The following is a 14,101-nucleotide window of genomic DNA, read 5'->3' as shown; positions in this document are numbered from 1 at the left end:
TAAAGTTCTTAGATGCATAGAATATTGATTTTTGGTGAAAACTTCTATTATCTATCTTCATTGTAATACATCAAGGGATCAATAGTCACACTCTTGGCACTGGGGACCGTACATGGAACCGGCGCCTCGGAATTGCGCAGGGAACATGGCGCGCATAATAGGTACCATACTCAGCTCCATCCAATCCTCTACGGCACTTTCGGCTACCATCTTCCTCTTGCGTGTGGAGAGAGCTTGCCGGCCTTCCTTGCAAAAGTCGCAGGCAAAGTCGCAAGGAGAGGTCCGCAAAGTTGTTGAGGGTTGCGGCACCGGTGCCGCCTGGGAGCCCATCATTTCCAATTCCAAATCGCCAAAGTACTCTTTGATCATCTCGTGTCTACACCGAATCGTGGTCTCGCAGTAGCGGATGACTTTCTGAAAACTCTCCAGCCGAGCCTTGTGGTTTTGCTTCTTCAAACGGGCTGCATCTTCTCGATTTCGAGAGTTGCTGTTATTCATGATGCCCCCCGGACGGTTGTTCGAGTTCTCCGCGTCTCTCCCGAGACGATCGAGAACTCGGTCCCGCTCTTGCGTGTTGTAGTAAACAAGAGATACGGCGGCGCAGCCGTCTCGACCTGCACGTCCTGATTCCTGCACTAAGCCTTCGAAGCTGCGGGGAGGACTCCAGTGTACAACGAACCGCACGTGCGGGTTATCGATTCCCATCCCGAAGGCATTCGTCGCCACAATAATCGAGAAAGCGGTAGGCACCGTCTCTCCTTCTCCTCCTCCTCTGTCTACTGGAGTGGGAGGCGGCTTGGTTGAAGTCCACATAGCCTGAATGCGATTTCTGTCGGTAGTGGACAGTCCAGCATGGTAGGCCACTGCTTGGATACCTCGCCCGGACGATGATAGCGCACCCGCTAGCTGATCGCAGACGACACGGAGCGGTACATAAATGATGCCCGACATCGGTGGAAGACGGGAGACAGCGTCTGAGCCAAGCCTGGCGATGCGCCTATCCTGGATGGCCTTTAGCCAGGAGAGAAGATCGTCGACCTGGAAGTCTTCGGGCATTGTAGGATCACTAGCGAAGTCGGTGAGATACCGTACCTCGTAGTGGATGTTCGGCCGGGCGGAAGGCGTATTGAAGATTTTCAAAGTCCCTGTATCGAAACCTAGCAATTTGATAATATCTGCCCGCACGCGTGGGGTAGCGGTTGCAGTCAAAGCACTCATGGGGACTGGAGGATTTTTCAACATGAGTCTAAACCAGGACAATTCTTTGTACGCGGGACGGAAATCATGGCCCCATTCGCTAATACAGTGGGCTTCATCAATGGCAACGCGAATCAGCTGTCCCTGGGAGTGGATAATTTGTAGATTTCGTCGAAAGGCCTCCGTCTGACAGAGTTCGGGCGTCACGTAGAGGAGACGTGTTTTAGGGTGGCCAGAGAACAGATCGTCCATGATCTTCCGTCTTTCTGGCAATCCGGTAGTCGAGTTGATGGTGGCAACCGCAACGCCAATTGCTTCAAGCGCGGAGACCTGATCAGTCTACCCAAGTTCAGCAGTCACTCAGCAAGCGAAACGTAAGGACTAAACGCACCATAAGAGCTAGCAATGGACTTATCACTAGAGTCACTAGATCAGAGAGTTAAAAAGAGCACATATATCCAAAACAACCACTTTCGTAATTTAACCACGCACCTCCATTGCTCACAACAGCCGGTAGCTGGAAGCACAAGCTCTTCCCGAAGGAAGTTGATGCCTGTAAGAAGACATCATGCCCATCGATAGCGGCTGAAATAACCTCTCGCTGAAGTGGACTGCCAATTTTATTCCCGAATTAGATCGACACCTTATCAATCAAATCTCCTACCAAGACTACTATAAGTTCCAGCTTACCGGAAGGATTGCTTTCCAAACACGCGCCGGAGAGTAAAATCAATATCCACCTTGGGATGCTGGGCTTCCCTTCTCAGCATTTCTGCATCGTACCTGCATGCTCTCGATACAGTGGACGTGGCGGCGTAATGTGGAATGATCCCGTAGGCAGAGTGCAGAGAAATGTTGACGGCCCCGGGGACGCGATGAGAGCGTCTGCTATCATTGATCAAAACGCGATATCACGTGACCGGCCTCCATCATATGTCCTTTTCTGGTAAGAGCCTAGGGGGTAGAATACATGATATTCTCAAACTGAGTCTATTTGTGGTATATGTAACTTCTATATCAATTATAATATACAGGTATGCAGTTATTATTTTCTGCTAGCCCTTGACATCTGTCTCTCCAGCTCTTCCCGCACAACCAGGACATCGTTCGCTCGTCGCCATTCCGGCTGCCAGATCTTCTCGATTCTCAGCCAGGCCTCCATAACCTCTGAGGGACCGCTGCAGGCACCAAAGGCACGGAGAATGGTGACGATCATTCGACGGCCGAGGAAGACTCCGTTTTCCTGCAGTTCGATCTCCTTGGAGTCACAGTCAAGCGATAAGGACGATGGAGTCTTCAAGTTGAACATCTCGTCCAGCTGAAAAGATTCATCTGCATCTACGAGATTGTCGGGGATCTCATCATTGGCAGATTTTTTGGGATCCGTGTCCCCAAGAGTGTGGTCCGAGTTGTTATCTCCCTGAGCTGCGCTGGAAGGTAACGGGATGTAGAAAGCATCGGGGCCAGTCTCCGCACGGTATCTTGCAAGCGGATTTTCCCATATTAATTCCCCCGGCCGGGATGGGTCGAGCTGCCGCCTCTTCGAGTCACGCAAAGCACGAAGGTATGACTTCCAAACATCGTTGAGGAGGTCTGCAGACCATTGTTTCTTCCGCTTGTTCCCATGTCGAACGAACCCTTCAAAAAGAAACAAATATACCAACGCCCGAGGCGGTGCCGAAAAGACTTTCTCCATGTCTTCGAGAATCGCCATAAATTTGTAGATATTACCGGACGTGTGCGCGTGGTGTGAGAGGAAGATGTGGAAGGTTCGTGTATCCGGGCCGGTCATCAAACTTTCTTGAAGGGCGCGGTGTTTTTCTGGAAACTCTGCCTGCAAACCAGCCAACAACTTCAACGAACGGTGCATTTTCCGGGCCCGTTTTCGGTACACGGCCATGTTCGATGACAGGCTGGGGAGGTGCATGCCGAGATGGCCTCCAGTTCCAGGCGGAGATTGAACAGTCTTATGTGTGTCCATCATGCGAGCGTAGAGCTCTTCAGCCGACTGGGTATCGCCTGCTTTGAGGAAGGAAGTGATGAGGCAGTTCATAACTGGTGTGGTCACTATCTCTCCGGACTCGATGAATTCGTCGAACGCCCGGCTGATGCCATCAAGATCTCCCAAAACACCGTAGTAGAAAATGAGAGACACCTTCCCGGCTCTCGAAAATTCAAGACCCCGATCCCGCATCTCTTCCAGTATACGGTCCGCAACAGTGTATTGGCCAGCCTTGACGGCGATGTTGAATAAGATATTAAAGACCACGTCGTCAGATTCCACCCCAGCCAGGCGTTCCATTTGGTTCCAAATACCGATGGCCGTTCGTAAGTCAGTCTTGGTGACCTTCCCACCGACACGCCCGGACATGTAAATCGCAGATGTCCAGAGTGAACGAGAAACCGGAAGTCCGGTAGTGACCATGTCTTCAAGTAGGGCGTGTAAGCGGCGGGCATCGACCCGACGGTGCTGTGGCGGGTTTGCAAAGCGTCGAAGTAGTGCACCAAGCGAGCGCTTGGAAAGTTTTGTCACTCCCGGGGGGGGAAGCTGTCTGTATAGTCTGAAGATGTACTGGTTTGAGACTTTTTCGTCCCATAATACATCTAGTAATGTTTGCACCGTAGGAAGTTCCACTGCATCTCGTACTGAAGGGTTGGCCGACCGAAAGCGCACTTTGGGCCTGGGCGAACTCTCTGGATCATCTTTCAGGCTCTTGACTGCACTTTTCCATGGAATAGACATGGGGCCCAAAGTGTAACCCAGCAATTCTGAAGCATCCCTTAGTCTCTCCTTTTCTGGTCTGACCTTTCCTGCATATGACCGTTTGTGTTGTTCTTTCTTCAGTCCAGCGTCCTTGAGGGGGTCAGGTGAAAGGACGTCGATTGGGGCTTCTTTTTCCGTTTCGCTAGCATCCAATATATCGTAATTAGTCCGGTGTAGCGTCTCCGATATTGTCTCTCGGTTCGGCCTGTGCACCGCCGGCCAGGGACTGGTGTCGATGTCCTCGTCGAATATCTGGCCCCGGGGCTCATATGATACCCTTTCCACGAAGCCATAAATGTCATGTTCTCGATCTCGTTCCTTGATCGCTTGCGATTGCCCGCTGAGGAACATTTTTCGAACTCTGGAAGGCTGAGCTCCCGCATAGCCCGATGGGGAGCGAGCATGGGTCAGATGTTGGTCTAAATGCACTCGCCTATTGCCCGCAACCCTTCTTCTCCGCCATATCGCCGTATCATCTGACACAGGGCCCATGGCGAAGCTCGACATCCGGCGTTCGCGGGGAGAATGTTCGGGGCAGAAACTCGCCATTACCAGGGAATTGACAAACACCTCCGCGAGCGACGTGACGGTCGGGCGGGCACGTCGGGAACTGAGCCGTCGAATGGACGCATGGAAAGGCAGGCGTTCCAGAGTATGCATCGATCCGGATTGCGCAGGTTTGCCAGGCTCTAGGCGCTGGGCGAAGCTGAAGGGCAGACTGCACACGCTTCGGGACCGATGAAGAGGAGGCATGAGATGATGGGCATGGTGGCATCAGGTCAGCAGTGCATATCTGTCCACAAGTAAACAAGTAGAAACAGCGGGCTCGCAGGGAGATAATCGCTGCCACACGGCCGGAAAAGGGCGTGTCGGCGCTGTGCTGCTGCTGCTGCTCTGCAAAGACTCGCGATCAAATTATTATTATGGGCTTGGTTTGCAGAACGCTTAGGCGGAGTGGGCGTCGGTCCAATCGGAGCGCCGGATTGCCAATCCTCATTTTCCACATCCGCGTCCGACGAGCTTTTCTCACTACGAAACGTGTCCATTGTGCTGTGAACGCCACGTCGAGGGGCTCTGACTATTTGTTCTACCGGTCGATACTCTGTTCAGTGCGTCTGGGGTGCAGACGACTGGTTTTTCCCGGGCCCGCCATGAGCAAATTGAATTTCACGGCCCTGCGAGTCCGCCAGACGGCGCTCAGGCAGAAAGCGGCAGGCAAGATCTCGCGGCTACCGGAATGGGTGGATGTGATCGGTGATATTCCTCCTACACAGGTACTCGTTCGGAAGCCGGCCATACAACATCAGCTGGTGCAGCAGCGGGTGAAGACGCTCCCAGGCGCGTCGAAGCCGCAGGTCGTCTTTGAGGCCCTGGAGAAGCGGAACAGACCCAAGAAGAAGCTCAGCCGTATGTTTCTACCCGTCGAGATCAAGTACGAAGAAGACCAATTGCGGAGGGAGTTCTTCCGCGACCATCCTTGGGAACTGGCGAGACCTCGCGTCCTGCTCGAAACTACGGGGAGAGACTTTGACAAGTACGACTGGAGCCGGCTCCAGCAACCGGGGAAGCGTCTCGATGGTGAAAGGTATGGTGTAGCTGCAATTTTTTTTTTCTTTTTTTCTTTTTCTTCTTTAATCAAAGAGTGCCCGCTGATCTACTTTGTTCAGCGTCGTTCAACGGCAGCTCTGGCTCCTGAACAACGTCCCTGATATGACCAAGAGCGACGCGTACGACACCGCGCGGCGGGAATTCTATCGACTCCGGTTACAGGAAGATATCGAACGCCGTGTCGCGGCAGAGGAGGCAGAGGCCACGGGGGCTGTGTTTGGGCCATCGCGTCTGGAAATCGGTATGCAGCTCGAGAACCAGCAGTTCGAGACATGGAAGACATGGGCCAAGTCCGAGGCGGCCTTACAGAGCCAGAAGATGGCTGCTTTCGTAGGCGCTCCCGAGAAGATGGGTGCAGAGGAAGAAGACACTGGTGCACTGGAGGAGACATCGCAACAATGATCTAGCTGCACCTCTCTCCTCCGGTTTTGTCTATCTAATGATGCGGTATTGTGTGGTCTTCGGCCACACTTGGGCAACAATGGCCAATGTATATTATCACTGTGAATGGATCTTTTCCGAATTTATCGAACTTGTTTACTAGGCTTGAAATGTCATCAAGTTTGATGGTTACCCAGCGACGAATAAAACTGATCTCTTGGTCTTGAAACAGGCGACTTTGTCTGGAAGCACAGTAGAGCATAGTGACTGCGCGAGGATCTCTATCATCAACGCAAGTAAATCTCCGATACACGATTTCTACCTCTCTATAAGGAATTAGACGAATATGGAAGTATTTGCATCAATTCCTAGAAGGTGTTGCCGATCACAGCCCATCGGACAGACTTATCAGACTTATCGCCTGACCCCCTCAGATCTTCCCCAAATAACACTTGGTTGGCCATCTTCAGACTCCTAGACAGGCTGTCTTTCATCCATCTCATAGCATCGCGCTTTTTACGCTGCGAATTCCGATCCGCCTGGTCTTGCACAGTGCGCTGCTAGTACTACTGTCTGAATTCTGTTTCGTTTCCTCTCCAGGGGTGGTGGTGCACCTTCTCGCGGCTCCGATTTGCGCCCTACGAGGCTTACGCAAACGAACCTCCTCCGTGTTTCTTGTCGAATTGCAACCCCAGACTAACCAGGATCCTGTCACACCTTCCACCAGGACCGTTCGACAACGAACAAACGCTCTTCTTAACCGTCAATCGTCCGTTGATACAAACCTGACTAGCCCCCCGAACCTCCACGTCAGACAAATCGGTTGACTCGTCACAAAGCTCTTGGCTGGCTCCTTTCCGCGTCGCTTTCGCCCTGAAACTTATTATCCGCCGATAAACTTCCAGATCAGAGTCTCCAAGTCCCCGTTAGACGCGTCGTCTACACTCCGGTCCATGTGTTCCCGATCGAGATTATGAACCGTTCCGGTCGTCGTCGCATGTCTGTCAGACAGATCAGTTGTTGATAGCTTTGACAAATATCGTTGCGCCTGTGTGATATTCTTTGTTTGATTTCGGATTTCCTGGTTCGAGTGGTGGACTGCTCGAAGTGTACCGATAATGCTTTCCACGATACGGCCAGAGGATACCATACGAACACCCCGTTCTTACCACGACGAAATGGACGAAGACGAAGGGGCCTCCCGCCCTTCGGGTCTAGGCAGTTTCCTTCCCCTGACCAGCGATACGATGACAGCCAACGAAGAGGAAGCAGGCCAGAAGTCCAACGGCACGGGGAACGATGGGAACCCGAATAACAGCAAAAACCACGCCGGTCCGCGGTTGCTCTCGCAGGAGGAAACAGTCGAGCTTGCCCGTCGAGCCGTGGAGAACGGCATCCAAGAGACGAAGCGGTCGTTGGCTGGTAGCGAAGCTGTCAGTGAGGTCGTCAAGCCAAAACTGACCATTGATCTGGGCCATTCCAATGTCGTTCGCATACCGGAGCCTGTTGTGGATATCATCAAAGATGAGGTGGAAAGGTATACTATCTTCTCTCCGCCACTTCCTCCTGCCCCATGGGAGATGACACCTAATTCAAGAGCTAACAGACGAAAAGGCTCTCACTATCAAACAACCATATATTCCATATTCCGTACCGCTTTGCGGAGTGCTCTCATCTCCGCTATCTCAACATTCGAGCGAACAATTTTCGCGAGTTTCCAAAAGGGGTGCGTGGTGGATTTCTGCCAAGGTGCACTGTTCTTGCGGACTGACATAGTCTAGGTCTACAAGCTGCCTCTACTGGAGATCCTAGATCTCAGCCGGAACAAGATCAGCAAGTTGCCGGACGAAATCAAAAAATTGGCATCGCTCCGCGTCCTGTCGGTGATGCAGAATCGCCTTGATGACTTACCCTTTGGCCTGTCCGAGATGAGCAAACTTCAAATCCTCAAGGTAGCTGGTAATCCTTTGCGCTACCCCTTGCGACGCGTCCTAGAGGCTTCCGAAGCAGAAATCGCACCATCATCCATGACAGACAATGAGAAGGAAGTTGCAGTCACTGCAGAATTGAAACGTTTTCTGAAAACACGGCACCTGATATCCACTCCAGATGCTGAGGGTGGTGGTAGTGACGTGAGGTATGCATCATCATTATCATCATCATCCAACCTTCTTTTTTCTAGGTCATAGTTAACATTATCCATTAAAGTAACAACGAGACAGTTTTAGATACACCCAAACCTGTCAAACGCGGTGTCAACAGTCGCTTTCCCGTGATCCCAAGCACGGGTGATGGGGCTTCGGATTCCAGGTCACCGTCTTTCTCAAGACCACCCCCGATTCCTACGAGATCCCACTATCGCATCGCCTCGGGGCAAAGCACTCTCCAAAGCGGTGTGCTGCAACGCCCCGGAATCGCCCCTCATCCTGGATTCAACGAACGCAATCGGAGTAACAGTGAAGGGATCATCCAAGCATCCATCGCCGCACGCAGCAAGCGCATGGGCGTTATAACGAGAAAAAACACCGACCTTGGGACCTTGGACGAGATGAGGCCTTACAGAAACAGTCATCTACGGGGCCTCAGTCACAATTCAACTCTGAGGATCAGACCATCCAATGCAGCTAGTGGCAGCAGCTCTCCCAGTCCAAGCAGCCCCAGAGAACGCAGACGTCCAAAGGATGGCTTCGTGAACCGCATGTCCAGTCTGCCTGAGCATAAAAATGAAGTAGACATGAAGGAACCATTGATGGAATGCGCAAAGGGGATCCTGTTCGCGCTTTCCCAGACCCATTTCCATGTCTCGACTTTGATCAACGTGATTCGACGGGATGAGCCCCGGCGAAACAGCTTGGAGATCGTTTTTTACAATGCCTCCACTCATGTGGACCGACTGAACGAGGCCCTCGAGTCAGCCGAGAGTGCTCAATCTGATGAACCAGACTCGGCAAGAGTGCTGAATGAAGCGGTCAAGCGAGAATGCGAAACTTGCGTCATGGCATACATACACGTTAGCACACAACTCCGTAATAGTCTGGAGAAGATCGTGACAAATGGTGACTCGCGATATGTACGCTCTTTGATGCTCATGATATACAGCAGCCTGGTCGAACTGCGGAATTCTTGTGCAAACCTGGGGCCTTTGGCCGAGGTTTGCAAGCGGACATCGACAGAAAATCCGCCAATATCAGAGATCATCAAGGAACCGCCTGATCTCGAACGACTGGCAGGATCAACAGTGACACCGACAAGAGATCAGTTTGTCCCCATGCGACGTTTCCGAAGTGATACCACAATCCATCATACGCAGTCTACAGCAGTAGCAGCACCACCATTACCGTTACCTTCAATACCTACTTACCAATCAACAGTCAGTTCGCCCGGCTTTTCTGTTCCACTCACCTACGGCACACGCAGTCGGTCCAGCAGTAGGTCCAACTACCTAAACACCTCTGCCCCTCCTTCGCTTGCTACACCTAGATCCGGAGAATCCTTTCCGCCCATGCCTACGACGGTCGTTCCACGTATTAACCCGTTGACCGGGTTAGACGAGATCGAGGAAGAACGAATTTTCGAGAAGATCTTCCACCAGCTCACTTCAGCGTACACTGCTGCCCTTCAGGCGTTGCCATTGGCTCGTCGTCAGTTCGTTCGATGTCTTGAAGTAGCCGAGCATGCGCGAGAGTCGGAAGGTATTCAGATGCTATGGAATAATCTCATCCGTCGGTGTCGCGTATGCTTAGAGGTCTCAGAGGCCCTTGGCCTCCGTCTGTCTAACATGAAGGTCAAGGAGCCTGGCGGCGGCATGCGAAACCAGCGCGAATTTTGGCAATTGTGCAAGACGTTCATGCAGTCATTTGTCGACCTGGTCACAGACATGCGGGAAGTCAGAAGTATGCAACTCCTGCCTTCTGATATTATCATTATCCTGCGGCCAGTGCAAAAAGCCAGTCGAGAAGCCGGTCGGATGATCGAAGCGTCCCCTTGGTCTTTCCTTGCCGACATGGTTACCAACCATCCACCAGCTCCTCTGTACGGACCCCCTCTACAAGTCCCCCACTCTCAACATCATATTTCGGCGTCAACATCTGCCCTCTCCTCAAGTACGCACTCCTATCATACCAATTCGCCTTCTGTTCCTCTTCCTGCGACTCCGCTTAGTGCTGCTCTTGGACCCGCAGCTCAAGCCACTGTTCCTTCCACGCCGGCAAGCGCCTATAGCGACAAATTCTTCGAGGGGGACGTCTTCCAGCGGGCCGACTCGTTACTATCCATGTCACACCAAACACCATTCTTCAATCGCCGATAATCAGCAGGCTTGGTTTCGATATGTTATCTACATCGTACACAACCTGCATCATCACCACCATCCTAGACAAGGTATCTAGATCTAGCCTCTTTGCATGCGTGGTGAATCAGTGATACACACCAGAAAGAATTTACGCTCTTATGATTCTCTCTGAAAAGAGGTCTTATAGACCATCTACAGAGTCCTAAAGTCTTTGCTTCTCTACCTGCTCTCCATCCCAGCGAATCTCTCTTCAATAGCTATTATAGCCTGTACACACCAGGAACTGCATTTTCTCTTCTATGATCTTGATTTATTATTCTCTGTCTTTTTTTTTTCTCTGGGAAAATAGAATAGGCACTAAGTATGTGGCAGACGCGGGTTGGAGTACTGGCTAGTCTTCTTTTTTTTGTAGGCGTTATTCTTATTCTTTGATATCAGGTATGAGCGGGGGGTTGGTTATTGTTCTTTCTATGTTGATTGTATATCTCGTCAAAGCCCAACATGACCCTTTTATAACTACTATTCGGGTGCGTTATGCATATGATCAAAATATAGGATGAAAAAGAACTATAGCTTTAAAGCATTCTAGATGACCGATAAAAACTCCAAACTGGCCGTAGCTAAGAACCCAGAACCACATCTCGAACATAGGCAAACATCTCCTGCGGTTTATCAGAGATGACGGTATGCCCCGCTCCCCAGAAGAGATGGTACGTCAGGCCGCGTTCGGAGGCGAAGATGCCTGCTTCACGTCGGCTTGTTTTCTCCTTTTCTCCATTTGTCAATTTCGGCGTTTCAGGGAGCGCCTGGTCGGTATAAAAGACCCGGTAGGGCTTCTCTGTGAACCCCTGGGCTCCTCGCCACGACATATTTTGTAGACAGAGCTCCGTACCGAGGTGGTTGACCAGCATGTCGTATTCCCCGGAATAGATGTGGACGGAAATGTTCTCTGTCGTGATCAGCCGAGGCAGGATATCGTACGCGGGGGCTGTCGGAGGGGTAGGCGCAGAGAGAAGCGTGGTGAGGATATCATGATTGCATTGCTGGAAAAGGGGTTTCTGCGCGTCTCTGGACTGCGGGTGAATGTTCAGAGCGATCTGGACGTCGGCACGGTTGAAGTAATCCTCTAGGAGGGCCATGGGGTTCGCAGTGTCGCATCCGTGGCGGATGTTGTATACATCGAAACACTTGTTAGCTGTACTAAGGTAGTTTATTGCCGTAGAAAAGGTGGCGCAACGTTCGTCACAGGTCGAGTTCAGGATGGAGGCAAGAATCTCATCTGCTGTTTTCGGGTGCGTGTTGCAGGTGGCGCTCTCGGCACTCTCTGTATCCCTACTGAAGCGTAATTTGATATTCATCTCATCCCCGTTCCCCGGTACGAGGATCGTCCCGGTAGGCGGGTATTCGGATGCCTGTTGCATGACTGTGTCAAACCTGCACATTTGATCTGCTTCGGTAAATGCTGATACTGTGTCTTCTGAAATATTGAGCAGTGAGCGGTGCAAGCGGAGATACGCGCCCGTAGCCGCAGAAGACATGGCGACGCTGTCACCCCATGTTCCATCCCCAAGGGATAAAGACGCAATGTTTATCGGGAGGGACTCGTGGTTCTTGAGGATCTCTGACGCGAAATATGGAATATATATGCCGGCATATGATTCCCCCATCATGTGGACTCGTTTTGAGCTGAGGTGCGGGAAATGTGAGAAGAAGCCTTGCATCCATTTGTAGAAGTCAGAGGATACCCGGTCTTGAGTTGTGACCGGGTATGGGTTGCTGGCAGTGGAAAAGCCTGTTCCGGCAGGCTGATCAATGTAAAGGACATGTCCCAGCTTCGACCACGAATAAGGGTTTCGAACCAGATTCGTCGTATTGCCTTCAAAAATAACAGGGCCACCCCCGGTAGTCAGACCTAACAGTGATGAACAGCCCGGGCCACCATTAAACCATACTGCCAAAAGGAAAAAGGGGGCCCTGTTAGTGAAGGGTTGGAAGTTTATATGGCTTGTTCAAATAGAGGTAACTCACGGATCAGATTCTCGTCGTACTCAGCCTCCTCTGCTTCGAAAAGCCAGAAAAAAAGGGAGTTGCCTTCTTCCACTTCAGGAATCTCAAGCCTGCCTGCCCAGTTGCGTGGTAGAGCAGGACCTTTCGGTAAGGAATGGACCTCGAACCGAGATATATTGGGTAGTAAAGGTGACGATACCCCAGCGATGACCCAGATCGATCCGACCCATAGGTAATGCAAGAGGGAGAAGAAGGCAGAAACAAGCAACACAATCAGAAGTAAAGTGCAGCCAGACATTTTCAGGTAACCTTGCGGCTGCTACTTGGCGTCGAGATCTTGACTTGTAAGGAGCAGGTTGCGTATTTCCCAACATTCGAAGTGTAGGAAGTCCAGTCGCACGATGAACATCATATGACCTGAAAAATCCATAGTAACTGTCGTGCTGATTCAGTCTATTGAGGAAGCCTCTGCGGGGTGTTGTCCGGATCCTGACCTCAATAAAGGCCAGTCCTATTGAGGGTGAAAACGCCATCGTCTAGAGATTCTATTACCTGTCAAGGTGCCGATTCTATCATCAGTCAACCACAACAGCTTCTTTGCCATGTGGAACTCAACATTGCTAATAGGGAGGTACTGTCTCTGGTTCGAACTTATCTTTGTTGTGTCGCGTCCCTCGAGACTTCTTGCCAGTTGACGATGGTCATGTGCCTTGCTGCCTCAGGCAAGAAAACATGGCACAGCATATCAGCCTACTACGGAGTCTAGATTTCAAAGATATCGCTATGGACACTCTAAGATATAAATCTACCCCCATAACTAAGGTATTTATTTACTCTAACTAATAATCAGACCGTGCTTCTCACAAGGCTGAGCTGTCTGATGTTAACGTTAGCTGCCTATCCCATACCTCGATTAATAATTTGACTGACCCCTCCGTCATCAACAGCAGTCAGGATGGAGTCAACGTCAAGGCTGGATTTCCTCCCATGTGCCTTCAGCCCTAAAACCCAGTTAGGATTGCATCAAGCAGGGCCTTATTAATCCTCATTATCGACATCATCGTCGCCCTTATTTTCTTCTACCGGCAGCCCCGGAGAGCGGCGGGATTAGTCTGTGTCACCGCTCTTTCGCCTGATCGGCCAAAACTGTCATGGACTTGAAGCCTCAAGGACTCCATCTCATGAGGTCGGCCAGTCGTTATCGTCAAACAAAAGAAAAGAAACAAAAACTTACCGCCGGTTTGTGGGGGACGCCACTTCGGTTCTGTCCCGATCCATTTGCTTCCCAGATGGATCATTGAACGGGCGACTGTTGGCCAAGAGCACAAAGTGAGGCGTTGAATGTAGGTCTCGACCCCCTTTAATCCACAAACCAGCCGATCGATGCCCGCGACCGACCCATCTCTTCCCCCTCTTCCCCCCTATCGCCGGGGAGCACAGCACCAGGCCTTTTGGGGAGCTTGGAAGCCGATGGAGACTCAGACCTGAGACTACCTGACAACGTCACAACATGCCACACGCATGGGAGGGACCATTTATCGGCCAATATTCCTGCCTGAAAAGCGACAAGACACGTTCAATAATAATAGCAAGGCACCACACACGGTCCACATCACATCGGCCCCCGTGACTACTCCGTACTTGAGTCTTGGAACCATCTGGCATCGAAGCGTGGGACGTGTTCAACCAGACGTGGACACTGCAGTGACTACGCAGTGCGCACACACAGCCCACTTCTTGGTGTGCTTCGTACAGACAACGATACCTTCTACTTTATATCCTAATCATCACTGGAGCGGATGCCTTGGGTTTATCTGCTCCTTGCAGCCAATTCAGGCTCGTAGCACGCCTGG

The 14,101-nt window shown here is 51.4% G+C and overlaps 5 protein-coding genes across 5 annotated transcripts; 2 read left to right on the top strand and 3 right to left on the bottom strand.

Moving 5' to 3' along the window:
• Positions 1-78: 78 nt before the first annotated feature.
• ASPZODRAFT_70893 (hypothetical protein) lies at positions 79-1,967 on the bottom strand (the record flags this gene model as incomplete). Its single annotated transcript, XM_022729706.1, has 4 exons — positions 79-1,536; positions 1,589-1,623; positions 1,690-1,808; positions 1,888-1,967. 4 exons carry the CDS (start codon positions 1,965-1,967, stop codon positions 79-81), a joined length of 1,692 nt encoding a protein of 563 aa, XP_022579217.1.
• A 189-nt stretch (positions 1,968-2,156) lies between these two features.
• Positions 2,157-4,863, bottom strand: ASPZODRAFT_134801 (hypothetical protein). Its single transcript, XM_022723637.1, has one exon. The coding sequence runs from the start codon at positions 4,712-4,714 to the stop codon at positions 2,243-2,245; it is 2,472 nt and encodes an 823-aa protein (XP_022579216.1). The 5' UTR covers positions 4,715-4,863; the 3' UTR covers positions 2,157-2,242.
• A 136-nt stretch (positions 4,864-4,999) lies between these two features.
• Positions 5,000-6,185, top strand: ASPZODRAFT_134800 (hypothetical protein). Its single transcript, XM_022723636.1, has 2 exons — positions 5,000-5,546; positions 5,629-6,185. Exons 1-2 carry the CDS (start codon positions 5,113-5,115, stop codon positions 5,969-5,971), a joined length of 777 nt encoding a protein of 258 aa, XP_022579215.1. The 5' UTR covers positions 5,000-5,112; the 3' UTR covers positions 5,972-6,185.
• An 883-nt stretch (positions 6,186-7,068) lies between these two features.
• Positions 7,069-10,259, top strand: ASPZODRAFT_71386 (hypothetical protein; the record flags this gene model as incomplete). Its single annotated transcript, XM_022729744.1, has 4 exons — positions 7,069-7,487; positions 7,565-7,676; positions 7,732-8,087; positions 8,159-10,259. 4 exons carry the CDS (start codon positions 7,069-7,071, stop codon positions 10,257-10,259), a joined length of 2,988 nt encoding a protein of 995 aa, XP_022579214.1.
• A 602-nt stretch (positions 10,260-10,861) lies between these two features.
• On the bottom strand, positions 10,862-12,546 carry ASPZODRAFT_18277 (hypothetical protein; the record flags this gene model as incomplete). Its single annotated transcript, XM_022727186.1, has 2 exons — positions 10,862-12,153; positions 12,270-12,546. 2 exons carry the CDS (start codon positions 12,544-12,546, stop codon positions 10,862-10,864), a joined length of 1,569 nt encoding a protein of 522 aa, XP_022579213.1.
• Between the last annotated feature and the right edge of the window lie 1,555 nt (positions 12,547-14,101).

This window comes from Penicilliopsis zonata (assembly GCF_001890105.1).
Source record: "Penicilliopsis zonata CBS 506.65 unplaced genomic scaffold ASPZOscaffold_13, whole genome shotgun sequence".
NCBI classification, from domain to species: domain Eukaryota; kingdom Fungi; phylum Ascomycota; class Eurotiomycetes; order Eurotiales; family Aspergillaceae; genus Penicilliopsis; species Penicilliopsis zonata.
The sequence above is the reverse complement of the archived record's forward strand: the minus strand, read 5'-3'. Positions and strand labels throughout refer to the sequence as shown.

Coding starts and splice junctions, on each gene's coding strand:
- ASPZODRAFT_134801 (XM_022723637.1), bottom strand. CDS start 4,714: ATGCCTCCTCTTCATCGGTCCCGAAGCGTGTGCAGTCTGCCCTTCAGC.
- ASPZODRAFT_134800 (XM_022723636.1), top strand. CDS start 5,113: ATGAGCAAATTGAATTTCACGGCCCTGCGAGTCCGCCAGACGGCGCTC. Junction 5,547..5,628: donor AAGCGTCTCGATGGTGAAAG/GTATGGTGTAGC, acceptor TACTTTGTTCAG/CGTCGTTCAACGGCAGCTCT.